Source organism: Bufo bufo, chromosome 2 (genome assembly GCF_905171765.1).
Source record: "Bufo bufo chromosome 2, aBufBuf1.1, whole genome shotgun sequence".
NCBI classification, from domain to species: Eukaryota; Metazoa; Chordata; class Amphibia; order Anura; family Bufonidae; genus Bufo; species Bufo bufo.
The window spans coordinates 39,543,028-39,570,317 of NC_053390.1; the positions used below are offsets into that span (position 1 = coordinate 39,543,028).

General features: G+C 49.8%; 1 protein-coding gene across 1 annotated transcript in view; it reads left to right on the forward strand.

Annotated features, from left to right (window-relative positions):
- The first annotated feature begins 8,649 nt into the window (after positions 1 to 8,649).
- Positions 8,650 to 27,290, forward strand: part of CPLANE1 (ciliogenesis and planar polarity effector 1) — a 73,920-nt gene continuing 55,279 nt past the window's right edge. The window contains exons 1-15 of the mRNA XM_040419602.1: positions 8,650 to 8,853; positions 10,695 to 10,832; positions 11,375 to 11,498; positions 11,754 to 11,873; positions 12,413 to 12,648; positions 16,115 to 16,221; positions 17,172 to 17,328; positions 17,412 to 17,515; positions 17,593 to 17,775; positions 19,527 to 19,782; positions 21,067 to 21,222; positions 21,335 to 22,047; positions 22,730 to 22,941; positions 23,609 to 23,689; positions 24,656 to 24,835. Of these exons, the coding sequence (XP_040275536.1) occupies positions 10,752 to 10,832; positions 11,375 to 11,498; positions 11,754 to 11,873; positions 12,413 to 12,648; positions 16,115 to 16,221; positions 17,172 to 17,328; positions 17,412 to 17,515; positions 17,593 to 17,775; positions 19,527 to 19,782; positions 21,067 to 21,222; positions 21,335 to 22,047; positions 22,730 to 22,941; positions 23,609 to 23,689; positions 24,656 to 24,835 (2,710 nt within the window). The 5' untranslated portion in view covers positions 8,650 to 8,853; positions 10,695 to 10,751. The remainder of the gene's footprint in view (positions 8,854 to 10,694; positions 10,833 to 11,374; positions 11,499 to 11,753; positions 11,874 to 12,412; positions 12,649 to 16,114; positions 16,222 to 17,171; positions 17,329 to 17,411; positions 17,516 to 17,592; positions 17,776 to 19,526; positions 19,783 to 21,066; positions 21,223 to 21,334; positions 22,048 to 22,729; positions 22,942 to 23,608; positions 23,690 to 24,655; positions 24,836 to 27,290) is intronic.

The window sequence follows — 27,290 nt, forward strand, 5'->3', positions numbered from 1 at the left end:
ACGTAAAGCGGAAGTTTGTGATTCAGACGGGAGGCAAAGAGATCCACTTCTGGGATTCCCCAATGCTGACAGAGCTGTTGAAACACCTCTGGATGGAGAGACCACTAGCCCAGGTCAAGACGTTGGCGAGTGAGGAAATCGGCTGCCCAATTGTCGACTTCAGGGATGTGGACAGTGGAGAGAGTGGGAACATGTTCCTCTGTCCACCGCAAGATGCGAGAGGCTTCCTTCAGGACTGCCACAGTTCTGGTGCCCCCCTTGTGGTTCAAATAAGCCACCGTAGTGGAGTTGTCCATCTGAATCCGGACAGGAAGATCGCGGAGGAGGGGAGTCCAATAGGACAGAGCTAGGAAAATGGCCCTGAGCTCCAGGATATTGATCTGCGGGGAGCTCTTCCGTACCGACCACTGACCCTGTGCTGTGAGAGACCCGAAGACTGCCCCCTCAACCTGCTAGGCTGGCATCGGTGGAGATCACCTGCCAATAGGGGGGGAGGAAGGATCTGCTGAGGGAGATGGTTCGGGGATTTAGCCATCAACGCAAGTCCCGGGGGACCTGAGATTAAAGGTGGATCGGGCGATCCAGGCCTGATGGAGACTTGTTCCACCGAGCAAAAATTTAGGACTGAAGGGACCGGGTGTGGAATTGGGCATAAAGAGGCAACCACCTGGCCCAGAACACGCATGCATTACCTGATGGACAGAGGAGACGGCTCGGAAAGGCGAGCCACCCCTGACTGGAGAGCCACTACCTTGTCCTGGGGAAGGAATACTCGTCCGAGGCGAGTGTCAAAGACTATGCCAAGGAAATCCATCATCTTGCTGGGAACAAGGGAGGACTTAATGTGGTTCACCAGCCACCCAAACTGGGATAGCACGGACAGGGTAATGTGGAGGCTGGACAGGTTGTCCACCCGGGACGGAGCCTTCACCAGAATATCGTCCAGGTAGGGTATTACTGCAACTCCCCTGGCACAGAGAAGTGCGACGAAGGGAGCCAACACCTTTGTAAAGACCCTCAGGGCAGATGCCAGGCCGAAGGGCAATGCCACGAATTGAAAAGGCAAAGAACCTACCACGAAGCAAAGGTACCTCTGATGAGACAGAGCTATGGGGACATGCAGAGAAGCATCCCGGATGTTGATGGATGACTGAAACTTACCTACCTCGAGGGAGGCAATCACCAATCTGAGAGACTCTATGCAAAAGTAACGGACACAGACAAAATGATTAAGCACCTTCAGATCCAAAATGGGACGAAGAGAACAGTGAAGAGGTTTGAGAAAAACCCTGAAAACGTTCCGAGGTCGGAACAGGAACGATCCCTCCACGAGAGTGAAGTGAATGAATGGCCTGAAAAAAAGCGGCCTCCCGGGAGGGGTACATGGGTGGTGACGATTGGAAGAACCGACCTGTGGGAAGGGCGGAGAATTCTATTTTGTATCCGGAGAAAACTACCTTAAGAACCCAGGCGTCGTCCCCGCTTACGCTCCAGTGATCCTGAAAGGCGAGCAAATGACTCCCCTTTCGAGGGGGGGGACCCGAGCAGGGGAAAACCGTCATCCAGATGATGGCTTTGCAGACTGCGGATTGGAAGGCTTAGGGCGAGCGTGCCAGGAGGGCTTGGCCTTGAAGGAAGGATGAACCGGCTTTTTGTCCTGACGGGAGGAGGAAGCTTGAAAGGAGCGAAAACTCTGTGATCGCGATGCAGACATAGGACGGCGGCAGCAGGGACGGTTCTGGAGCAGAAGAGAATTTTTCTCACCCGTGGCCTCAGAAATAAGCTCCTCCAAACGCTTCCCAAAAAGCCTACCACCCAGGAAGGGGAGATATATGAGCGCCTTTTTGAAGGCGGCATGCGCCGCCCAGGCAAGAAGCCAGACGTAGCGGATGGCCACAGAATTAGCAGCCACCCTGCTAATGCGGAGGGACGATTACAGGGAAGCATCACAAAGATACTCGGATGCCTGGAGAAGATGAGAGGCAGGGTGATAGAGCTCTCCCTGAGTAGAATCCGGGGGCAAGGACAAAACAATCTGTTTGGCCCAGACTACACAGGCCTTTGCCACCCATGACGCAGCAAAGGCGGGACGGATAGCGGAACCTGCTGCCACGAATGCAGACTTGGACAAGGAGTCTATCTCCTTGTCCGGCGGATCAGACAAGGAAGCCGCGTCGGCCAAAGGAAGCGTGGTAGCCTTAGCAAGACGGGCCATCTGTGGATCTACCTGAGGAGGGACAGACCACATATTAATGGACTCCTCTGAAAAAGAAAAGAGGACGCCCAAACTCTTTGCAGGCTAAAGACGCCTATCTGGGTGATGCTACTCCTTGGCCAGGAGTGCGTAGAGATCTACATGGTTAGGAAAAACCAAAGCGGGGCGCTTGGAACGGCGGAATGATACAGATTCCTGAGCCAAAGAGGAGGGGTCTTCCTGCACGTGGAGAGTGTCCCTAACCGCCCTGATGAGATCCTGCATGGTCGCAGACAGGGCTGTGCTCTGCTCCGATCCGGAATCAGAGTCAGAGGTGTCCCCCAAGGCGGCGGCAGGGGAGGATTCGTCGCCAGCCTCAGACCTGTCCTGGGAGTCCTGTCCAGAGGCGGCCGCAATTTGGGCAGGCAAGCGGTTCAGCCACTCCACCATGGATTGGGAGAGTCGGGCAAGGTTCCCTATGGCTTGGGACAGGGAAGAGGCCCATTCAGGAGGGACCGACACAGAAGGGGTGGTCAGGGCATCATGAGAGGGCCTGGGGGCAAGGCATTGCGCACAAACAGGGTCAGGCTGACCGCATGGCAACTTTTTATTGCAACGGGCGCACGGGAAATACGTGGCGACCCCGAGGGGGGGCCGGGAATGAGAGTCTTCTGGCTGAGTGGGAGTCTGAAAAAAAATAAAAGCAGCCAGCCAGAGGCTGTCCTACCGGACCCCTAAGAGGTGCTGCAGCAGCTGCAGAACCGTACAGAAAGGCTGCAGAACAAATCCTGGCAAAATGGAGGCCCTTTCTTATTTTGAAGCAGGAGTTAAGTGCAACCTCCGCCCACAGGGCTAAAGCCCGCACTTGACAGGGATAGGAGGGGTATAGAACCCTCCCAGAAGCCGAGAGGAGCGGGGAGGTGCCAAGAAAAAAGCCCGGGAAGCGAGGGGGGGTGGCAGGAGGGGACGCGACCTAGGCGAGGAAAAAGTCGGGGCCTCGATTAATGAAGTGGCTGGAAGAGGTGCGCCGTTGGCGGAACGGAACCGCAGGAGACCGGGGGCCCTCCGGAAAGGAAAAAACAGGTATGGGGGGCTCCTGAGGAGGAGCGACGATCAGGGATGGAAAAAATGGGGCAAAAGGAGCACCTGGGGCCCAAGGACAGGGCAGAGAAGATGCGGCCTAGTCTTGGCAGAAGCCGGGCACTAAAGTAGAAGGGAAGGCCGGGGAGAGGCATAGGTGGCCAGGGAGGTGAAGGTTATCCAAGAGAGGGAAGAAAAAGGGCCCCTTCCCCCACAAGTGTGGAGAATTCTCTCCTTCCCTGGAAGAACAGGGGGGAAACAAGGTGAAAGGGGAACCTCCCCCGGCCCCCCGAATAAAGTGAATCCCAATCCTGGCCAAAAGAGGGGAACTAACCCGAGACCCCATGGGACAGGGACGTAGGGGAGAATACTTACTGTCCAGCGTCTTCAGGCGCCGCAGGGTCACCCTTTCGGCAAACTCGCACATACATGGGATTGCCGGCATGCCACTGCGGATGCAGTAATGGGGGACTGGGTGACCAGCGAGGTACTTAGAGCAGTGACGTTGCAAGGGGGGTGCGGACCGCACCGGGTGACACCAGCAGGGCCGGCATTTACGAACCATTTGTATTGCTGTCCTCAGGAGAGGGAAAGATGTGTCTGGGATTCGAACCCACGACCTTCTGTATCAGAGGCAAAGCACTGCGATGCAGCCTCTTCCTGTGTCCCGCCCTATATGTCCATATATGGAGTTAGTGCTTGTGTATTTCAGAAAAGCTTCTGCTGGGATTCAAACCCACGACCTTCTGTATTAGAGGCAAAGCATCTAACCACACAGCCATAAGAACAGCCTTGCTACTGACTGAAAATATATGAGACTTGTACTGTTATAGCTGTACATCTATACACATGACAGCTGCCCTAACACACCCAGCACTGCTATATCTCTATATGACAGCTGTCCCAGCACACTCAGCTCTGCTATATCTCTATAAATGATAGCTGCCCCAGCACACCCAGCTCTGCTACATATGATACACATGACAGCTGCACCAGCACACTCAGCTCTACTATATCTCTATATATGACAGCTGCTCCAGCTGTCATGTGTATTAGATGTAGCAGTGCTGGGTGTGTTTGGGCAGCTGTCATGTGTATAGATGTAGTAGAGCTGGGTTTGCTGGAGCAGCTGTCATATATAGAGATATAGTAGAGTTGAGTGTGCTGGTGCAGCTGTCATGTGTATCATATGTAGCAGAGCTGGGTGTGCTGGGGCAGCTATCATTTATAGAGATATAGCAGAGCTGAGTGTGCTGGGACAGCTGTCATATAGAGATATAGCAGTGCTGGGTGTGTTAGGGCAGCTGTCATGTGTATAGATGTAGCAGAGCTGGGTTTGTTGGAGCAGCTGTCATATATAGAGATATAGTAGAGCTGAGTGTGCTGGTGCAGCTGTCATGTGTATCATATGTAGCAGAGCTGGGTGTGCTGGGGCAGCTATCATTTATAGAGATATAGCAGAGCTGAGTGTGCTGGGACAGCTGTCATATAGAGATATAGCAGTGCTGGGTGTGTTAGGGCAGCTGTCATGTGTATAGATGTAGCAGAGCTGGGTTTGCTGGAGCAGCTGTCATATATAGAGATATAGTAGAGCTGAGTGTGCTGGTGCAGCTGTCATGTGTATTAGATGTAGCAGTGCTGGGTGTGTTTGGGCAGCTGTCATGTGTATAGATGTAGCAGAGCTGGGTTTGCTGGAGCAGCTGTCATATATAGAGATATAGTAGAGCTGAGTGTGCTGGTGCAGCTGTCATGTGTATCATATGTAGCAGAGCTGGGTGTGCTGGGGCAGCTATCATTTATAGAGATATAGCAGAGCTGAGTGTGCTGGGACAGCTGTCATATAGAGATATAGCAGTGCTGGGTGTGTTGGGGCAGCTGTCATGTGTATAGATGTAGCAGAGCTGGGTTTGCTGGAGCAGCTGTCATATATAGAGATATAGTAGAGCTGAGTGTGCTGGTGAAGCTGTCATGTGTATCATATGTAGCAGAGCTGGGTGTGCTGGGGCAGCTATCATTTATAGAGATATAGCAGAGCTGAGTGTGCTGGGACAGCTGTCATATAGAGATATAGCAGTGCTGGGTGTGTTAGGGCAGCTGTTATGTGTATAGATGTACAGCTATAACAGTACAAGTCTCATATATTTTCAGACTGTAGCAAGGTTGTTCTTATGGCCGTGTGGTTAGATGCTTTGCCTCTGATACAGAAGGTTGTGGGTTCAAATCCCAGCAGAAGCTTTTGTGAAATACACAAGCACTAACTCCATATATGGACATACAGGGCGGGACACAGGAAGAGGCTGCATTGCATCGCTGACATGGAGGTAAGTAGAAGTGTTTATTTTATTTTTTTTAATACCCGACTGTTACTGCCATGGGGGGAGGAGGGGGGGGGCACTTGATACTGGCACATGGGGGGAGGGGGGTTGGCACCTGATACTGGCACATGGGGGGGGGGAGATGGCATGGCACTATGATACTGGGACATGTGGGGGGAGGAGAGAGGCACTTCATACTGGCACATTGGGGGGTAGATGGCACTATGATACTGGGACATGTGGGGGGGGGAGGAGAGAGGCATTTGATACTGGCACATGATGGGGGGGCATCTATGGGGACACTTACTGGCACATTATTGGGGGGCATTATGGGGGACACTAGGCCGGCAGCCTATCAGAGGCCGGACACTGAGGGGCATCTACAGGGGCACTATATATGGGGCATTTTATACTGGTACATTATGGGGGGCACTAGCAGGAAGAAGGGGGAAAGGAGCACTATGGGGGAATTCACTGGGGGCACTATATAGGGGTATTTTATACTGGGACATTATGGGGGCACTATGGGGACATTAGCTCAACTGGGGGCATTACAAGGGGATATTTTTTGCACTGTCACATTAAAAGGAGAATTATTTCTACTAGGGTGCTGAGGGGGCATTATGGTGGGCTTTATTACTCCCCCATGGTATGACCCCCTAGTAGCAGCACCAGCCTCTCCCTTCTCTGCTATCCCTCTGCCTCTTCTCCAAATCCTTATTATGAAATCTTTCTCATTAGGATAAAACACATCAGCTCCGCCGAGCCCCCGACCAAAGTGTTGAAGTGGTGTCCGAGATCCCCAAGGGCCAAGCCAAGTAACTTAGTTTTTATGTGAAATATGTTTGTTATACACATATAGCATACACTGTGCCACACAATATACAGTATACCGCTACACTGTGCCACACAATATACAGTATACCTCTACACTGTGCCCTACAATATACAGTATACCGCTACACTGTGCCACACAATATACAGTATACCGCTACACTGTGCCACACAATATACAGTATACCTCTACACTGTGCCACACAATATACAGTATACCGCTACACTGTGCCACACAATATACAGTATACCTCTACACTGTGCCACACAATATACAGTATACCTCTACACTGTGCCACACAATATACAGTATACCGCTACACTGTGCCACACAATATACAGTATACCTCTACACTGTGCCCCACAATATACAGTATACCTCTACACTGTGCCACACAATATACAGTATACCTCTACACTGTGCCACACAATATACAGTATACCGCTACACTGTGCCACACAATATACAGTATACCTCTACACTGTGCCACACAATATACAGTATACCTCTACACTGTGCCACACAATATACAGTATACCTCTACACTGTGCCCCACAATATACAGTATACCGCTACACTGTGCCACACAATATACAGTATACCTCTACACTGTGCCACACAATATACAGTATACCTCTACACTGTGCCCCACAATATACAGTATACCTCTACACTGTGCCACACAATATACAGTATACCTCTACACTGTGCCACACAATATACAGTATACCTCTACACTGTGCCACACAATATACACCATTTTCTACCGCACCGGGTGACACCAGCCCTAGCAACGCCACTGACTTAGAGTACACACCCGCAGGGGGTGCAACTAAAGTGGGTATTCACGATGAAGCCCCATCCTGCAGCAGGCCGAGACCTGCAGAAGAAAAGAAAAAAGAATAAAATAAAAAGCAGCAAGACCTGCAAAAAAACAGAGAAGGTCATGTCTGCCTCCTACGGACACCAGACTAAAACTGGTTAGTTTAGTGTCTGCGCAGAGGGTATAGCCCATCTGGGTGGACAAACACTTTTCCTTTCTAGTGTCAGCCTCCTAGTGTGAGCTGGGCATATACCCATAGTGCTGTGTCCCCCAATGCCATTCACAAGATAAACAAGTAATGAGCCTGGAAGACTAATCAGGCTCATTACTATGAATGAACGCCTTCCCCGATCTCCATCGGGGGAGGCGTTCAAGCCCGTGAAGTGCATGCCTCCGGGTTTCCGGCTTCTCAAAGCGGGGCGCCGTCCTCTCCCTACTCCACCATTCCTCTAAGCGGCCGGCGCCCTCCAGCAGCAGAACAATATCTGTCACACATTGCACTGCTGGTCTGTACAGGAGGAGCGGTGACGGGCAGGAATCAGCCTCTGCTCCTCCTTCACATATAGGGCCTAACTACTGTGAAGGGACACATCTGGGAGTAACTAATGTGAACGGGGCACATCTGGGCATAAATACTGTAAAGGGGGCACATATCTGGGCATCTTAGTGTGAGAGGGCACCTATATGGGCATAACTACTGTGAGGGGGGCACATATCTGGGCATAACTTCTGTGAGGGGGCACATATCTTGTCATAACTACTGTGAGGGGGCACATATCTTGGCAAAACTATTGTGAGGGGCACATATCTTGGCAAAACTATTGTGAGGGGCACATATCTTGGCATATTTCTCTGAGAGGGCACATATCTGGGCATAACTGCTGTGAGGGGGCACATATCTTCGTATACCTATTGTGAGGGGGCACATATAAATACTGTAAAAGGGGCACATATCTTGGCATATTACTCTGAGAGGGCACCTATCTGGGCATAACTACTGTGAAGGGAGCACCTATATGGGCATAACTGCTGTGAGGGGCACATATCTAGACATATTACTGTGAAGATTACTGAGGACAATGATGGACAAAATGTGCCCAGCTGCAAATGTTTTCCAACTAGGCCACGCCTTTAATTCCGCCCAAAACTTAACTCAAAACAGAAGGCGGTATATGATGCACACAACACTTAGGATCCATCCGCTGTCAGCCACCTTCCGCCTCCCCGATACAGCGCCCCTAGCGGCGGCTGCTGGTTATACACCGACTGCGGCGCTCACGGCAGCAGCCCGCCTTCTCTGCCTCTAGGGGCGGAGTTCTCTGCAATGTTAACGCCCACCTATATAGTCTGGAGGGAAGACCAGCGCCCTCTGGTGGTACAGTTTAGGAGTGATACACCGCCTCTTCTGGCCGGGCTGTACTCTAGCGCCCTCTAGTGTTGCGGCGGCGCCGCCTGTGGGGAGGGCTGTGCTGTATCCAGGGGCCGGGCCGCTTCCATCTCCGTTACAGCCTGCTGTTGCCGCTCGTCTTCCCGGGCTTCCTGGGAGGAGATCCGGCATGTCAGAGAGCTGGAGCCTGAGTGTACAGAGCGGCGGCCCGAGATCCAGGTGAGACGCCCTGTCTATGGGACTGTGGGGAGCTCAGCACTGCTACCTGCTGAGGAACCACAACTCCCAGCATTCCTTCATAGATGGCTGCGGGTTTATACTGAGAGTTGTAGTTCCACAACTGTTGTCGAGGTCTGGGTGGCACGGTGTCATCGAGGAGAGGGCTGGGTGGCACGGTGTCATTGTGACCAGTGCTGGGTGGCACGGTGTCATTGTGACCAGTGCTGGGTGGCACGGTGTCATTGTGACCAGTGCTGGGTGGCACAGTGTCATTGTGACCAGTGCTGGGTGGCACGGTGTCAGTGTTGAGGGCTGGGTGGCGTGTACTGTTGAGCGAACTTGTGTTTTAAGTTTGGCGTCTAAAGTTCGGGTTATCGAAGTATCCCGTTATGGATTCTAAATTCCGTTATGGTCCGTGGTAGCGGAATCCATAACCCGATACTTCGATAACCCGAACTTTAGACGCCGAACTTAAAACACAAGTTCGCACAACACTAGTGGCACGGTGTCATTGTGGAGAGGGCTGGGTGGCACGGTGTCATTGTGGTGACTGGGTCTGGGTGGCATGGTATCATTGTGGAGAGGGCTGGGTGGCACAGTGTCATTGTGGAGAGGGCTAGGTGGCACGGTGTCATTGTGGTGACTGGGTCTGGGTGGCATGGTATCATTGTGGAGAGGGCTGGGTGGCATGGTATCATTGTGGAGAGGGCTGGGTGGCACAGTGTCATTGTGGAGAGGGCTAGGTGGCACAGTGTCATTGTGGTGACTGGGTCTGGGTGGCACGGTGTCATTGTGGAGAGGTCTGGGTGGCACGGTGTCATTGTGGAGAGGGCTGGGTGGCACAGTGTCATTGTGGAGAGGGCTAGGTGGCACAGTGTCATTGTGGTGACTGGGTCTGGGTGGCACGGTGTCATTGTGGAGAGGGCTGGGTGGCACGGTGTCATTGTGGAGAGGTCTGGGTGGCACGGTGTCATTGTGGAGAGGGCTGGGTGGCACGGTGTCATTGTGGAGAGGGCTGGGTGGCACGGTGTCATTGTGGAGAGGGCTGGGTGGCACGGTGTCATTGTGGAGAGGGCTAGGTGGCACGGTGTCATTGTGGAGAGGGCTGGGTGGCACGGTGTCATTGTGGAGAGGGCTGGGTGGCACGGTGTCATTGTGGAGAGGGCTGGGTGGCACGGTGTCATTGTGGAGAGGGCTGGGTGGCACGGTGTCATTGTGGTGACTGGGTCTGGGTGGCACGGTGTCATTGTGGTGACTGGGTCTGGGTGGCACGGTGTCATTGTGGTGACTGGGTCTGGGTGGCACGGTGTCATTGTGGTGACTGGGTCTGGGTGGCACGGTGTCATTGTGGTGACTGGGTCTGGGTGGCACGGTGTCATTGTGGTGACTGGGTCTGGGTGGCACGGTGTCATTGTGGTGACTGGGTCTGGGTGGCACGGTGTCATTGTGGTGACTGGGTCTGGGTGGCACGGTGTCATTGTGGAGAGGGCTGGGTGGCATGGTGTCATTGTGGTGTCTGGGTGGCACAGTGTCATTGTGGTGACTGGCTCTGGGTGGCATGGTGTCATTGTGGTGAGGGCTGGGTGGCACAGTGTCATTGTGGAGAGGGCTAGGTGGCACAGTGTCATTGTGGTGACTGGGTCTGGGTGGCACGGTGTCATTGTGGAGAGGGCTGGGTATGCAGTGTTATACGGCGTCGCTGCAGTATGTTCCGCGGCTGACATTATTCATGTTTCTCAAAGATTTCGGCAGATTGTGAAAATAATTTTAAAGTCAGGAAATCGCTCACAGTGCAGCTCCATAACCGAGTGTTTCCTTTCTGCTCCTGTCACTGGCCCCAGGTACCGGGACGCACCTTCCAGCCGAGTGCAAGACATCGCTGATATGTTGTGAGGAACATGGACGTCTCGTTAGAGGTTCTTCTATCTACCAGCATCAAGAGGAAAAAGCCGTGTCCCAGGCTGTGTTGGTTGGGCCAGGTCAGTACCAAAATCATCAACCTACGTAACAGCAGTATCATGTATTACTTCTACTGACTACATCCTGCATTATACTCCAGAGCTGCACTCACTATTCTGCTGGTGGAGTCACTGTGTACATACATTACTTATCCTGTACTGATCCTGAATTACATCCTGTATTATACTCCAGAGCTGCACTCACTATTCTGCTGGTGGAGTCACTGTGTACATACATTACTTATCCTGTACTGATCCTGAATTACATCCTGTATTATACTCCAGAGCTGCACTCACTATTCTGCTGGTGGAGTCACCATGTACATACATTACATTACTTATCCTGTACTGATCCTGAGTTACATCCTGTATTTTACTCCAGAGCTGCACTCACTATTCTGCTGGTGCAGTCACTGTGTACATACATTATATTACTTATCCTGTACTGATTCTGAGTTACATCCTGTACTATACTCCGGAGCTGCACTCACTATTCTGCTGGTGCAGTCCCTGTGTACACACATCACCTGAGGCACACTGACTCTTGGGATGTCTTCTTCTAGGAGAAGGAAGGCGTGTTCCTGGTTGATGAGCGGCAGGTCAGTGAGGTGAAGCTGCGGTCTGGCCATGTGAAGAGGACGTTATTGAAGAAGAGCAGCATTGTGATCCTTGCTACGTCTGATAATGGTCAGGAGCTCTCTGCAGATGTCACACGTTGAGTTGTATGTTATACAGGGCTCAGCCAGTTTATAAAACCCTATTAGTGGGTTAATAGAGGGGGGTCCTCATCTCTTGTCTGGAGTGGAGAGCGGTTACATAGAGCGTCTCTCTCCTGTCCTGTATTACATAGATAACCCATTGCTCCCTCCTCTTGTGCGAATCGTTAGGTTGTCTGTATAAAGTGGGGGTCATCTTCTTGTCTCCTTGTGTCTCCTTCCCCAGGAGCCTGGCTGGCCGCCCTGCACCGCACCGGGGAGCTGTCTCTGTGGAATAAGGATTTGGACTGTCTGCAGATCATTCCGACTAACGGCGAGATCTCGGAGGAAATCGTCTCGGCTCAAGGTAATCTTGACGACAGGATGATCACATTTTGGGGTGCTCGGGGGTCTACAGATCCTGCACGTCCTCTGTTACAGATCCTGCACTTACTCCTTGCATTCGTCATCTAAAATTTGGTGCATTAATGACGCATGAACTGACCTATTTCTGAAGTAAATGCGCCAAAAAGAGTAATCCACTGTGCTGTGTACCGTGAGGAGGAGCGGATTATTGAGGAACAGGCGCGTGGCTTGAAACGCACAAGGTTTGCCAACCAATAGGTTGTAACATGTATCCAGGATTAGTTTTTGTAGCTGGCTGCAATACCGGATGTGACCACTGAGATGAAAGTGGCACTGTTCTGAACACCACTACACGGTGGCTGCTGGGGTCCAACCCCCTCTGAGAACATCTTGATGGACTAGGGATGCACCACCAAGGCCAGTTCTAGGAGAACCCCTTTACACGTGGTGCTGAACGCGATAAGAAGTTCTATGACTTGTGCAAGTGATAAGCAGAGATTGGAGACCGCCCGGTAAAGTGCCCTTCATGTCTTCATCTAGGAAACTCCTTGAAGCTGCACCTTTATGTGTGCGATGACGGAAGCAGGGTTCTCCTGGCGACTCACACCGGCACCGTCTACCTGTGGGAGAACACCGAGCAAAAGCCTCCACCCCTGCCCCAGAAGAAGAGGGTCCTGCCGAGCCGGTGGAGCAAGATAGAGCATGGTGACAGCGGCGTGTTCCCCAGTGCGACGGACAGGGAGGCGACTGTGCACGCCATCTTCATCAAGAATGAGGTACAGCCATCCTACGGAGGCGCAGCGACTGCGCTGTAAAGTCTCTGTGTAAATGAAGAGCGGAGAGTAAATCTACAACTTTCTAAAAGACTTTGGGGGAAATTTATCAGAGCTGCTTCGGAAAATGGAATCTGATTGGTTGCTATGGGAAACCAAGCAAGTTTTCCTTTATACCAGTTTTGATAAATCTCCCCCTTCATGTTTTATTTTTTCACCATTGTCAAGACCTCTGGTTGCAGTCAGTGACTGAGAAGACTCTTGCTTCCATTCAGAGGCAGTAATCCTGTCCATAGCCGGTCCTGCTCTCAGTGAGAAGTGGAGACAACTGTATCCAGTCTAGACAATGCTCTGTGAGCTAAACAGCCCGGACTACAGACTGATACATTGTAACAAACTAGCAGAGTTGTATCTAGTCTAGACAATGCTGTGAGCTAAACAGCCCGGACTCCAGACTGATACATTGTAACAAACTAGCACAGTTGTATCCAGTCTAGACAATGCTCTGTGAGCTAAACAGCCCGGACTCCAGACTAATACATTGTAACAAACTAGCACAGTTGTATCCAGTCTAGACAATGCTCTGTGAGCTAAACAGCCCGGACTCCAGACTGATACATTGTAACAAACTAGCACAGTTGTATCCAGTCTAGACAATGCTCTGTGAGCTAAACAGCCCGGACTCCAGACTGATACATTGTAACAAACTAGTACAGTTGTAGACAGTCTAGACAATGCTCTGTGAGCTAAACAGCCTGGACTCCAGACTGATACATTGTAACAAACTAGTACAGTTGTATCCAGTCTAGACAATGCTCTGTGAGCTAAACAGCCCGGACTACAGACTGATACATTGTAACAAACTAGCAGAGTTGTATCCAGTCTAGACAATGCTCTGTGAGCTAAACAGCCCGGACTCCAGACTGATACATTGTAACAAACTAGTACAGTTGTATCCAGTCTAGACAATGCTCTGCGAGCTAAACCGCCTGGACTCCAGACTGATACATTGTAACAAACTAGCAGAGTTGTATCCAGTCTAGACAATGCTCTGTGAGCTAAACAGCTCGGACTCCAGACTGATACATTGTAACAAACTAGCAGAGTTGTATCCAGTCTAGACAATGCTCTGTGAGCTAAACAGCCCGGACTCCAGACTGATACATTGTAACAAACTAGCACAGTTGTATCCAGTCTAGACAATGCTCTGTGAGCTAAACAGCCAGGACTCCAGACTGATACATTGTAACAAACTAGCACAGTTGTATCCAGTCTAGACAATGCTCTGTGAGCTAAACAGCCCGGACTCCAGACTGATACATTGTAACAAACTAGCACAGTTGTATCCAGTCTAGACAATGCTCTGTGAGCTAAACAGCCCGGACTCCAGACTGATACATTGTAACAAACTAGTACAGTTGTAGACAGTCTAGACAATGCTCTGTGAGCTAAACAGCCTGGACTCCAGACTGATACATTGTAACAAACTAGTACAGTTGTATCCAGTCTAGACAATGCTCTGTGAGCTAAACAGCCCGGACTCCAGACTGATACATTGTAACAAACTAGCAGAGTTGTATCCAGTCTAGACAATGCTCTGTGAGCTAAACAGCCCGGACTCCAGACTGATACATTGTAACAAACTAGTACAGTTGTATCCAGTCTAGACAATGCTCTGCGAGCTAAACCGCCTGGACTCCAGACTGATACATTGTAACAAACTAGCAGAGTTGTATCCAGTCTAGACAATGCTCTGTGAGCTAAACAGCTCGGACTCCAGACTGATACATTGTAACAAACTAGCACAGTTGTATCCAGTCTAGACAATGCTCTGTGAGCTAAACAGCCCGGACTCCAGACTGATACATTGTAACAAACTAGTACAGTTGTATCCAGTCTAGACAATGCTCTGTGAGCTAAACAGCCCGGACTCCAGACTGATACATTGTAACAAACTAGCACAGTTGTATCCAGTCTAGACAATGCTCTGTGAGCTAAACAGCCCGGACTCCAGACTGATACATTGTAACAAACTAGTACAGTTGTATCCAGTCTAGACAATGCTCTGCGAGCTAAACCGCCTGGACTCCAGACTGATACATTGTAACAAACTAGCAGAGTTGTATCCAGTCTAGACAATGCTCTGTGAGCTAAACAGCCCGGACTCCAGACTGATACATTGTAACAAACTAGTACAGTTGTATCCAGTCTAGACAATGCTCTGTGAGCTAAACAGCCCGGACTCCAGACTGATACATTGTAACAAACTAGCACAGTTGTATCCAGTCTAGACAATGCTCTGTGAGCTAAACAGCCCGGACTCCAGACTGATACATTGTAACAAACTAGTACAGTTGTATCCAGTCTAGACAATGCTCTGCGAGCTAAACCGCCTGGACTCCAGACTGATACATTGTAACAAACTAGCAGAGTTGTATCCAGTCTAGACAATGCTCTGTGAGCTAAACAGCCCGGACTCCAGACTGATACATTGTAACAAACTAGTACAGTTGTATCCAGTCTAGACAATGCTCTGTGAGCTAAACAGCCCGGACTCCAGACTGATACATTGTAACAAACTAGCAGTTGTATCCAGTCTAAACAATGCTCTGTAAAATAAAAAGGCCTTGCAGCGGGTCGTATTGCTTTAAAAAAAATAACGCAGGAAGTGGAGCGCGGTGGGGAAATGGCCACCATCAGAACGGCACCGCCTGAGCATCGGGGAAGTTAGTATAAGCTGATTTATTTTTTTGTACAACAATAGGATTCCACTGCAAATCCTTGTTATTTTGCCGGAATACCCCTTTATTAACTTGTATGCAGCTATGGCCATTAGGGATGAGCGAATCGACTTTGAATGAAACATCCGAAGTCGATTCACATAATACTTTGTTTGAATACGGTACGGAGCAAGCACTCCATACAGCATTAGAATGTATTGGCTCCTATGAGCCGAAGTTATTTGTTTGTGAAGTTTAGCTAGACTTCGCATAATAACTTCATAAATCGATTTCTACTGTAAAAAAACATTTCCAGAACTCGAGAAGTGGTACCTTGGAACCGAACCTGAGTTCGGGAAATGTTTTTTTACAGTAGAAATCGATTTATGAAGTTATTATGCGAAGTCTCGCTAAACTTCACGAACAAATAACTTCGGCTCATAGGAGCCCATACATTCTAATGCTGTATGGAGCACTCGCTCTGTACAGTATTCAAACAAAGTATTATGTGAATTGACTTCGGATGTTTCATCCAAAGTCGATTCGCTCATCCCTAATGGCCACCATAACGGCTCCCTGTATGGCCCTCACCCAGCTTTCTGAGAGCCCTGAACGGCAGGTCTTCCTGTTTCTGCATTGGTGGATGAGCCTGGATGTATCTGGCATTAAGGTGGTCCTACTGGTTGTCACCCAGCTTTCCTGTATCCTGCCTGGTGCATTATTCTAGTTCTGCCCTTCCATTTTCGTAGGTGCTGGGTGACTGCTGCTTGTGCGCGTTCCTCTTCTATTCAGGACTACGGCTTGTGATGACTTTCCTGGCTCTGCAATGGTTTGAGAAAGATCAGAAGCTGCACAGGTAAATGCCGCCCTTTTAGGGGTTCTGTACACCATGAAGGGTTAATTACAACAAGCCAAGGACTTTAGGCAGAGAGTTACTTAGCTTTCTCCCTGGTTCTCTCCATAGTAATGCATGCATCAGCCAGACACTGTGAGGGGTAGGAGCTGTGATACTGGTGGTCGCCTGGCGCTGCTTATCTCCTGCGGCAAAAAACGGATCAGGCATATTAAATTCAGACATGTTCACCCCTTTATTACTTTGGAGGGGCCCCTTAAAATGCCATTGGGTCCTTACCAGATGAGTCTGTCTCTGAGATGAGTCTAGAGTGAAGGAGCCCAGCACCGCCTCGCATCCTCAGAATTTCCTCCTTGCTCCCCGACGTCAGAAAGCTAGAGTGCATGCAAGCTAGCGCATGCGCAGTGTCGTCATAGTGTTCCTTCCCTGTGCTGGCATCAGTCTCAGGGAACGAACTGCGCATGCGCTAGCTCGCACATCGCGAGATTACGGCGCTCTAGCTTTCTGACGTCGGGGAGCAAGGAGGAGATTCTGAGGATGCGGGGCAGTGCTGGGCTCCTTCACGCTGGACTCATCTCAGGGACAGGACACATCTCAAGGTAATTTGCATATGTATCAAATAGTTTTTTTTTACACAATAAAAGCACACAGAGCTATGGGGGCTGGGTATTACGGATGTGCTAGCGGCCATCTAACAACCCATGTCCTCAGCTCTATACACAAAATCCCGGTGACTGGTTACCTTTAAAGCGTAATCGCTGTATGAATGAAACATTCTACAACTTTCTAATCAAATTCGAGTTTCCATTCCTTCATGTTGTCAAGATCTCTGCTTGATGTCAGTGCACAAGAATGATACATTAATGCATACAGTTTTCCTTCTCGTATACTGAGGGTTGGGTAAATGAACACTTTTGTAGATGAGGTTATTTAAAGGGTTAATCTCCTTTCAGTGCGGCCCCATACCATGTTCAATGGACCACGCAGGACCTGTCTGTGGTCGGCATCGCTCCGTCCTGCGCACCGGTGAAATCCCGAGGCTCCTTGCTGGCTCGCTTCTCCAGAGACGGGTCCGTTCTGACCGTGGCATTAAACCAAAAAGACCCGAAGGTACTGCCCTGAAGCGTACAGTCACCCCCTGCAGGGCCTGTGTGACATCTCTGCTGGATATTATGCCTCCTTCCTTCTTCCAGGAGACCCGTGTCCTCTTCATAAACACCATGAACTTCGTCACCGTGTGCGGCAGCCTGAGGGGGTGCGGCAGTAGGGATCAGCCGATCCCACCCAGATTGCTACGGTCAGGAGAGCGTTCCTTCTATGTGTTCTCTAAGTGACGCTGGAGATCCCTGGTCTAAGGTTTCCTCTTCTTTACAGGTCGTACTGGGTGGCAGATATGTCCTGGACTGTGGACAGTCTCTTCCTGGCCTGTGTACTGAAGAGAGGGTCTCTGCTCCTGCTGACGCGGATGGGTGAACTCCTGACTCTGACAACCTTTGGATGTAGTGTAGAATTTGGCCCGGCAGAGTTTATCCCACTTCATCCATTCATTACATACAGGTTAGTGTTCCCTGCACCATACTGGTATCTGACTATAGGCCCTGGTCTATGGAGGCCGGAGTCTCATCACTGGGGCCTTCTAAGTGCAGGGTGCACTTAGCACTTGAGCCTCTAATCTGGTTGTCAGATAGCAGTGTAACTATTAGGAGCTGCGCCACGTACTTCACGTGGTACCTGAAGATCACATTCATATTGCTAGGTTTATGATTCACTCTATACCTTAAAGGGATAGTCCCAGATTGATGACTCTTCAGCTGTCCACAGGATGGGTAATAAGTAGGGGTACGACTGCTGGAACCTCCATCACGAGAACCGGGTTTCCTATGTCCCTGTGTGAATAGAGTGGGATAGGTGAGCATGCGCCCTGCTGCTCCATTCAAAGTCTGTGGTACTGGCGGAGATAGTCCCATAGAGGTTGTGGAGCGTCATTGAGTTATTCAGGGACTACCCCTTTAAAGGGGGCTTTAAGGATTATGGCTCTTTCTTCCTAACGCCCTGCTGGTCCGGTTCAGTTCTCTGGTCTATTTACTCCTTGGGTACGGACAGGGTCACATGCACTGGCAGTGATGGAGGCACTTGGGGACAATTTGCCGCTACAGCGGAGCACGTGACCCTGTCTGTATCCATGCTGGAAGTAAGCGATCTGGGGACCGGAAGAACAGAGCCAGGGAGCTGGAACAGAACAGCAGAGAGCAGGTGAGTGGGAATTTTTCATTAGGCTCCATGATCCTGCAAAACCCCCCTTAAACCCCTCAGAGTTGAACCTGGGCATATCCCCATCTTCCACCCACTCGGCCCCTCTGGCACGAGCTGAATGGCGCAGGGCATGGGCTTTTTCTGGAGATCCGGTGACGTACCGGGCTCTCCATGGGTAAGCTAGACAGATGCTTTCACCTAGCAGTGAGCCCGGTGACATCACCAGCACTAATAGGTGGACTTTAGCACTGCCCTAGTCTGTAAAACAGCTAGGACAGCGCTAAAGCCCAGCCATCAGTGCCGCTGACGTCACCAGGAACACTGCTAGGCGGAAGCCTCTGCCTAGCAGTGAAAAATGTTTGCAAAAAACCCCTTGCCCTGCGCGATCCAGCATGAAATGCTCCGATGCTCAAATCAGAGGTGAAGAAGGGGATATTTGTGTGTTCAGCTCTGAACCCGGACAACCCCTTTAAGCATCAAGTTTCCATTTCCCTCCTCCATTCACCGCTGTCTTGGATTCCTTCTTTACGTTTCCCGCGTTCTGCGCATTTTTCTGTGGTCTCCTTTGTGTCTTTCCGTTTATTTTTCGCTCATCCTTTTCTCATTCTAGCCTCCTTTTCTCACCTGTCCTGCTGACATAAGCTACGTGTAAGTATCACAGTCCAGTCGTCGTACCATTATTTCATATTCCCTTAGTGCCGGGGGCTTTCCCTTGAGAGAGTGTGAACGTTCCTGAAGCTTCATAGAAGGGCAAAAAGTAAAACTCTCCCTGCACTTCTTCTCTGCATCTCCTCCTTTCCTTTGATCCTATTTTGTTTCATAGATAAAATGAGAAATATATAAAGAAATCTTCTCTGCGCCTCCCAGGAACTCGGCCATGTCCCCCTGCTCCTCCTCACTGTCCTGTGTCTGGTGCAGCAGGAGCCTCCTGCCTCAGCTCTCTTAGTAGTAGTACAGTGATTTGATAACACCCCCACCAAAAATGTTTCTAGCCTTTTTGCTTTAATACTTCTCAATAACCTGTATTTACTAAAACCTTATTTCCCCTCCTGTAGACCCCCGGTGCCGTTGGCAGAAGCCTCTAATCCCAATGACTCGCTGGGGTCGGTGGCCTCAGAAGTGGATCTCATGAGACAGAGATATTCTGTGACCTGTCACCCTCGTCTTCCCTACGTCTTGGTGTCCGATGGATATATGGTGACCGCGCTGCGCTTCGCAGAAAACGTCTCCCCGCAGAACTTCATGAAGTCGTTACTGCTGGACACGGCCCAGAGACTGGAGAACGTGCGGCAGGTCCTGCAGATCGGGAAGGTATTCTACGCTGCCTGTCACAATAGTATTAGCATTATCCTATAATATGTAACCTGTCAGGATAGCACTGGGTGGGGGGGGGGGGGGGGGGGCTGCAGATTTGCCGCGCCTGCGCACTTCATTCTCCATTATGGGCAGAGGCACAAGGCCGGCTAGATGTATGGGCCGGCACATGCGCATTAAACGCTCTTGTGCCTCTTCCCATAATGGGGAATGAAGTGCGCAGGCGCGGCAAACCCTTTGAACGGCGCTGGCTCTGGATTTCTGAAGAACCCTGGGGCGGGCCAGAGGGGTGAAAGGGGAGGGCTTTCCTATAAGAAGCGACGAGGGGCCTGGGCACCGGCCGCTTGAACACCACCCTTGGGCACCTTCAGAACCTAATTAACATATTGAATAAAAGTGTTTTTTAGCGAAAATAAGCGATGGACAGCAATATGGTGAGTAGCATTCTAATATCGGGACTATAATGGAGATCATGGTGTTAGTGTTCTATAATGGTCAGTTTAGGTGAAAGACTCCCTTTAAACAGCCCGGATCCCAATAGTGGGCATATTTAAACCAGTATAAAACAGCAGGGGGCACCCTAACAAGTTTGTAACGGCATAGAACAAAACATACAATGCAACAGTTCTCTGCAAACCAAATAAAGTACAAAAATGTGTTGTAATGCTAATGCTATACTTATAAATTAGAGATGCTTGGCAAATACATTTTGTACAAAATTAATTGAGCCCGTCTGCCACACGTCAAGGCGATCTCTGTAAGACGGGGACCTAACACTAAGTTCAACCTGTTATGTGCCATGACAGCGACCATGAAGTTCAGGGGGTGTAGGTTCCACATGCATGCTGGGCCCCCTTTTGGTTTTATCATTTTTGGTGCCAAAATAGCCTCCATTGAATCCAGGGAATGCAAGTACCAACATGCATGCAGAGCAGGCTAAGCTTTATACTCATGCTAATTAAAATCAGCCTATGAGGCAAACAGGCTGGTCAGGAGTGCACGACCAAATGTAGTCAGCCACACCTCTAGTACAAACTGCAACGAAAAAAAGGGGGGGTTAGTCAGCACATCCCAATGCGCAGGTGCACGTTGCTATGGCTGAAAACACAACATAGAACAAAACATACAATGCAACACCCCTCTAACTAACTAACTAAGTCTAACTAACGAGTATGTAAGGGCAGGGGGCGCCCTAACAAGTATGTAAGGGCAGGGGGCGCCCTAACAAGTATGTAACAGCAGCAGGTTCTATAATATAATTCTCTTTGCCTTTTTGCGCAGTCAAGGAAAAATGGCGTCATGCTGAGGCCGCTCTCTTCATTAAAAGCCACGTTACTGAAGGACCCTTGGAAAGCGCCCTCTACGATGTCATCTGTACCAAGCTTCCTACAAGAGGAGGAGGACGTCTGCGGACACCTGCAGAAGGTGCTTGCCCAGGTATGGGTTCTTCTCCGGTATGGTGCCGCCATTTTTATGGGACAGCGGACTGTGCGTTCAGTCTACTGTTTCCAGTATTTCAGGAAATCTTCTGTCCGTTTTCTGTTCTCAGGAGGACAGTGAGGAGTCCGATCATCCAGAGGACTATAGACCTACTGCCCCTGCGGGCAGTACCTTCAGCAGAGCTGAGCAGGGCAGACTTGAATTTGCTTCCATGTTTGATACAATCCACGCCAGTGATCAATACATAGAGAAGAGCGATGTCGTGGGTGAGCTGCTGCGCATACAGAGAACCATACTGATGGCCTGGGCGGTCGGAGTGTCCATGGGTAACGTGGCACAGACAGGCACCTTGCTGCGCTACACCGTGGGCTGCCTGTCTCACCTCCTGTCCATTCTCCAGAACCCCAAATGTCCAACGCTCAAATCGGATAAAGGGAAATCGAGAGGCGACCCATGGACGTCCTGTGTGTCTGTCTTCCACCAATGCCTCACGGCGCTCTCCTGGGACGTGGCTCCACGGCAGACCATCAGTCACGTGATAAAACTGACCGCAGAGACCCTCAAGCTAATCCTTCTCCAGCATCGGCAGCTCCACTCCAAAAGTCTCCTGGAAGGCTTCTGCCTGTTAAAGATGGCGGCCCGAAGTTTGAAGGCAATGTACACGTTGAGGTTTGAGGCACCTGCAACGGACGACGTGGCTCATGGTGACTTTCTGAAGACTCCAGTGTTCGAAGCAATGAAACAGCCCATCATGGGGTCACCTCTTCAGTGCATTATTAAGGAACCCCCAAATTTAGGGGTTACTATGAAGTCAGAGAAAAGGTACACTGAGAAAACCGCCTAAGTAGTGTTGGGATACTGGGGTCAGCCAGTAGTCTGGTCTTTTAGTGGGATTGGGATCATCCGTGATATTTGTAAAATCTCTTTTATTTACTTTTTGGTTCCACAGATAAGCGGCTCCGCAGTTGTCTGGCAGCCACTTATCCCTTTGTGCAGCTGGCAGCCGGGTCCATGGGCAGCTTAGTGCCCATTTGTTCAATGCTTTTAAAAGGGTATTCCCATATGGGATATGCCAACACTTTTTAATTGGGGGGGGGGGGGGGGGGGGTTTGCTGTCCATCCTTTAGGACCCTCACAATCCTGAGAATGAAGGGGACACAGCCAGAGTGGAGAGCGGTTACATAGTGTGTGTGTGTCTCTCTCTCTCTCTCTCTGGAGGACCTGTCCTGTCCTGTATTACGCAGAAAGCCCATTGATGTGAATGGACACTGTGTAATACTTCATTTCTCCTCTGGAGGCGCTGCAGGGAAACTGAACACTTACTGCCAGGCTTCCTCACAGATCACAGCTGATCGCTGGAGGTCATTAGTGATCAGCTTATTGTCAATGCACCCTTGTAACAAGTAAGGACTGTCCAAAGCAAGCAGGGCATTTAATATGAGGGCAGGGGTACTTCGGTGACCACTAGGCAGATGTCGTCATTATGCCTTCTTCTCTGCTGCAGGTTGGCGGTGCTCTGGCGTTTCTTGTATGATCAGACCCTTCAGTACCAGACACGATTAAGAAAGCAGATTGCTCTCCACCAGTCTATGCAGTCGGCACTGGAGGTCCAGAATGAGGAGAAAGCCATTAGGAACCTATTATGCCATATACAGGCCGAGCTCCAGAGCGGGGGAGGACGTTTATCGGGGGGCGTACGTCTCCTTCCAGTCACTGGTAATGTAACGTCACACTTTGCTCATGAAGATTAGTTATCCACCACCCTTTAGCCTTAGGGTGTAGTTATATGTGCATTTTTATAGATTTATTTTATTTATGTGCATTTTTATAGATTTGTTATATGTACTTTTTTATGTGCATTTGTATATATCTATTTATATACATATACATTTTATATTTTTATATATGTGCATTTTTATATGTACATTTTATTTATGTGCATTTGTATAGATCTATATTTTTATATATGTGCATTATATATGTGCTTTTTTAATGTATTTTTTTAAATTTTATTTTATACTTTCTTATATGTTCGCAAAATCACAGCAGGACTGCTGCACTTTCACAGCGATTTCCTGACGGTGCAGTTTTTGTTCCTGCGATTTTGTAAAAATCACAACAAAAACGTCACTTGTGTGTACGCCATAAACCACAGATGAAAGCTCCATTTAATATGGGCCTGATCCCTAAGCAGCAGGACATGGGTCTGGGGATCGGCCTGACTATTTAGGGGGAGCTGGGTACGTGGCGCGGTGTACTGACCCTTCATGGAGCCATCGACCTCCCCGATTTCAGTGTTTTTTTAAATTATTTTTATAAACCTTCAAGGCTATGTTGTCTTTCTCGTTCATGTAATGCTCTCTGCATTTTATATTGTTTTAAGGGGAAGAATATTTCTTGTTGGGATCGTACAGAGAGTCGGTAGAGTTCTGGAGAAAAGCACTACCGGAGACCGCCGATCGAGGTAAGTGGCGCAGTGTCCATATCGTCCTTGTCCTCTATTTGGTTAGAGTTGAACGCTTTATCCACCATTGCTGCCATACACTTTGCAAATGGTCTTGATTACAAAAGGACCTTTGTGTATACAGGTCCTATGCAGACTGGCATCGCCATAGTAGCAGACTACAAACAATCCTGATCCTAGCATCCGGCCTGCACTTTTTGCTCACATGCCTTCGGTAGGTTATCGAGCCGTAGGGGGCACATAGAAGAGAGTGTGACTGCAGGAGGAGAAAACACAGGATTTGTTTGTTGCCTTTTACCATGGAGACACATAGATTTGCATTAGAGCTGCTGACCTAAAACGGTGGAACATCTTTAATCCAGACTATTTGCAAAGTTGCATTTCTTTCGGCATTGAAGGAGTAAAATTAGTAGGAAGGTGGACATAGAGTTTAACAAGGGTTGTCTGGGTATGTGCAGAAGGTCCATTGCGATCCCCTAAGAACAGAGGTTCCCCATGTTAGTCCACTGTTCCATTTACATGGGACTGACATGGACAGCGTCCCTTCAGTGCCATAGAAGTGAATGGAGCAGTGGCCAGCATGTGTACTACTGCTCCATTCACAGTGGACTCGGAGACATCCCCATTCTAGGGATTGCTGAGGGTCCCAGTGGTTGGACCCCTCGTCATACATACATTTAGTGGGATAGCTCCTTTAAGATTGTACTGCGTTGTCTGCGGTCTGGTATTGCTTCTCAGCTCCACTCTCATAGTCTAGCTCCAGCCAAGTTCATCAGTCCCTCCATTTCAGAAGACAGGTCAGCCCCCCACCTATCATACTGGGACAGACAGGGTACACAGGACCCCAGCAGACAAAACCCCTTGCTGCACCCTTGCACTCCATGCCGGACACGTGGCTTTTAGTCGCCGTCCGTCTTAGGTCATTCGCTGATTGCAGCATAATCTTCTTGTCGTTCTTGTTTCTAGGCGGAAGGAGGAGTGGGTTACTCCAGACTCGCTATTACCTGGCGGTTCTATACTGCCACCTCTACCACTACAACCTGACTGATGCCCAGGGCGTGTGCGACCACCTGGTGAGAGAGCTGCTGATCCGATCCAGTCTTCTCCCCGAGACCGAGCAGAGTATTGAGGGGGACATCACCGCAGGTCAGTCTCTGGGTGAACTTATAACACTTGGAACGCTACAGCGCTACAGTTACTACGTTATACCAGCAGGGGGAGCCATAGCAGATTGACTCTCAAACATAGGGGGTCTTGAAATCAGAGGTAATTGCAGGATTTTAACCCTTTCTACCCCGAGCCAGTTTTCACCTTTCTGCCCAGGCCATTTTTTTGCAAATCCGACATGTGTCACTTTATGTGGTAATAACTTTGGAACACTTTTACTTATCCAGGCCATTCTGAGACTTTTCTCGTGACACATTGTACTTCACAATGAGTCACGTACAATTTGAGTCAATATATTTTCTCTTCCGTATCATTGGGGGACACAGGCTTGACCTTGGGTATAGCTGCTGCCACTACTAGGCGGACACTAAAGCCCTCTGCTCCTTCCTGTTCTCCAGAAGCAAAGGAGGACCAGAGGTTCCTAAAAGCCTCTGCATCCCGCCAGCCTTCGGATCCCCATGGCCGCCCACTGCAAGTACCCTCTGTTTCTGGTGTAGCGTCCGTCTCCAAGGGGCCGCACACCGAAGGTGGTGATCCGGCTGGATCCAGGGGGGCAGAAGACGCAGGACGGGTCCCCTCCTTCCAGCACCCTCCCCACAGGGCTGGGTCCCTCCAGGAGTTGTCGGGAGAGAGGGGTGGGGGGGTGCAGGGCGTCCTTTTCCAGGCCCTTCAATGTTTGACCCTTCAGGTATGCAAGGCGGCTACATGGTCGTCTTTGCACACTTTTTCCAAGTTTTACAGAGTGCACACCTTTGCGTCTTCTGACGCGTCTCTGGGGCGTAGAGTTTTGCAGACGGTGGTTCTCTGATTGGCCGGAGGGTTTCTTGTTATGCCCACCCTTGGGGACTGCTCTGTAACGTCCCATGGTCAAGCCTGTGTCCCCCAATGATACAGATGAGAAAACGACATATTTGTACTTACTGTAAAATCTGTTTCTCTTCTGTTCATTGGGGGGGGGGACAGCTCCCACCCTTCTCTTGTTTTACGGGCCTTTTCTGGCTTGTGTGGTTCTGGGTTTGTACATAGTGTGTTTTTTTTTGTCTTGCTTCTCCTACTGCATTTGCACTAACTGATTTAGCTTCGTCCCTGTAGGAAGGGAATAGCTGAAGTGGAGGAGCGCACACTTATTTTGTGCTAAGTGTCCGCCACCTAGTGGCAACAGCTATAGCCATGGTCAAGTCTGTGTCCCCCAATGATACAGATGAGAAAACAAGATTTTTGTGAAACTCACCTGTAAAATCTCTTTCTCGCTTAGTTCATTGGGGGACACAGGACCGTGGGTATAACCGCTTGCTGCCACTAGGAGGCGACACTAGGCTGAAAAGTGATAACTCCTCCCCTGCGGCTATACCCCCTCTAGCCTGGAGAGAGCACATCAGTTTGTGCCCAAGCAATAGGAGTAGGAGAAAACAACCATACGGTAAACAACCAATAACTGACCAATGACAGTCAGATCGAACCCGAACTGAGGGCCATACCAGCTCCTCAACCGCCAGCATTTACGGCAAACAGAAATTACTGGGTGGGAGCTGTGTCCCCCAATGAACTAAGCGAGAAAGAGATTTTACAGGCGAGTTCACAAAAATCTCGTTTGCTCGCTCGTATGATTGGGGGACACAGGATCGTGGGACGTCCTAAAGCAGTCCACGGGGAGGGAAACAAATCACACGCCCATGTAGAAAAACGCCCTCGAGGATGCGTAATCCACTGCCGCCTGCAAGACGCTGCTGCCTGGAGCAGCATCCGCCCGTAGGAAGACACCCGGTAAAACTTGGAGAACGTGTGCCCGGAAGACCAAGATACTGCCTTCTACAACTGGAAAGCTACTGCATGACGGAGAAGAACCCGAGAAGCGCTGGCCGCTGGTCGGGTGGGCCAAGGCTCAGCGGGCGGTGCCTTACCCCGGGAGCAAAATGAAAAAAGAAAACGAATTCCAGCTCTTCACAATAAAAGGCTTCTTTATTCCACTTCTTTAAAAACAGACATCAAATGCAGAGTAGTATGCTGTGACGCGTTTCGGGCTGTTATATCTTAGCCCTTCATCAAGACAACTAAACAAACTTAAAATCTCCTTTTTATACACAGTGAGGAACAACCCTTCCCACTTGATTGGTCAGTTTCCATGCTCCAGAACAGCATCAGGTGTTCCTGACCTGTTAATTACTAAGAGAAACACCCCAATCAAGTGGGACCTTTATCGCCATTTTGACCTTTATCGCACAATTATAGATGTGAATCGTCTGGCAAGAAACCTCACCTTAAAGAAGCATTTTTCCCACATGGATGAAAATGTTGATGGGGGGCAATTAATAGCCCCGGACGATATTTCACAAATCATGATTTCATCTGATGATAATAATATGTGTTGTAATCAGAATGTCTTTGATTTTTCTGAGCTTGTTCTTGTGTCCTCACTGCAGGGAATGTATCGAGA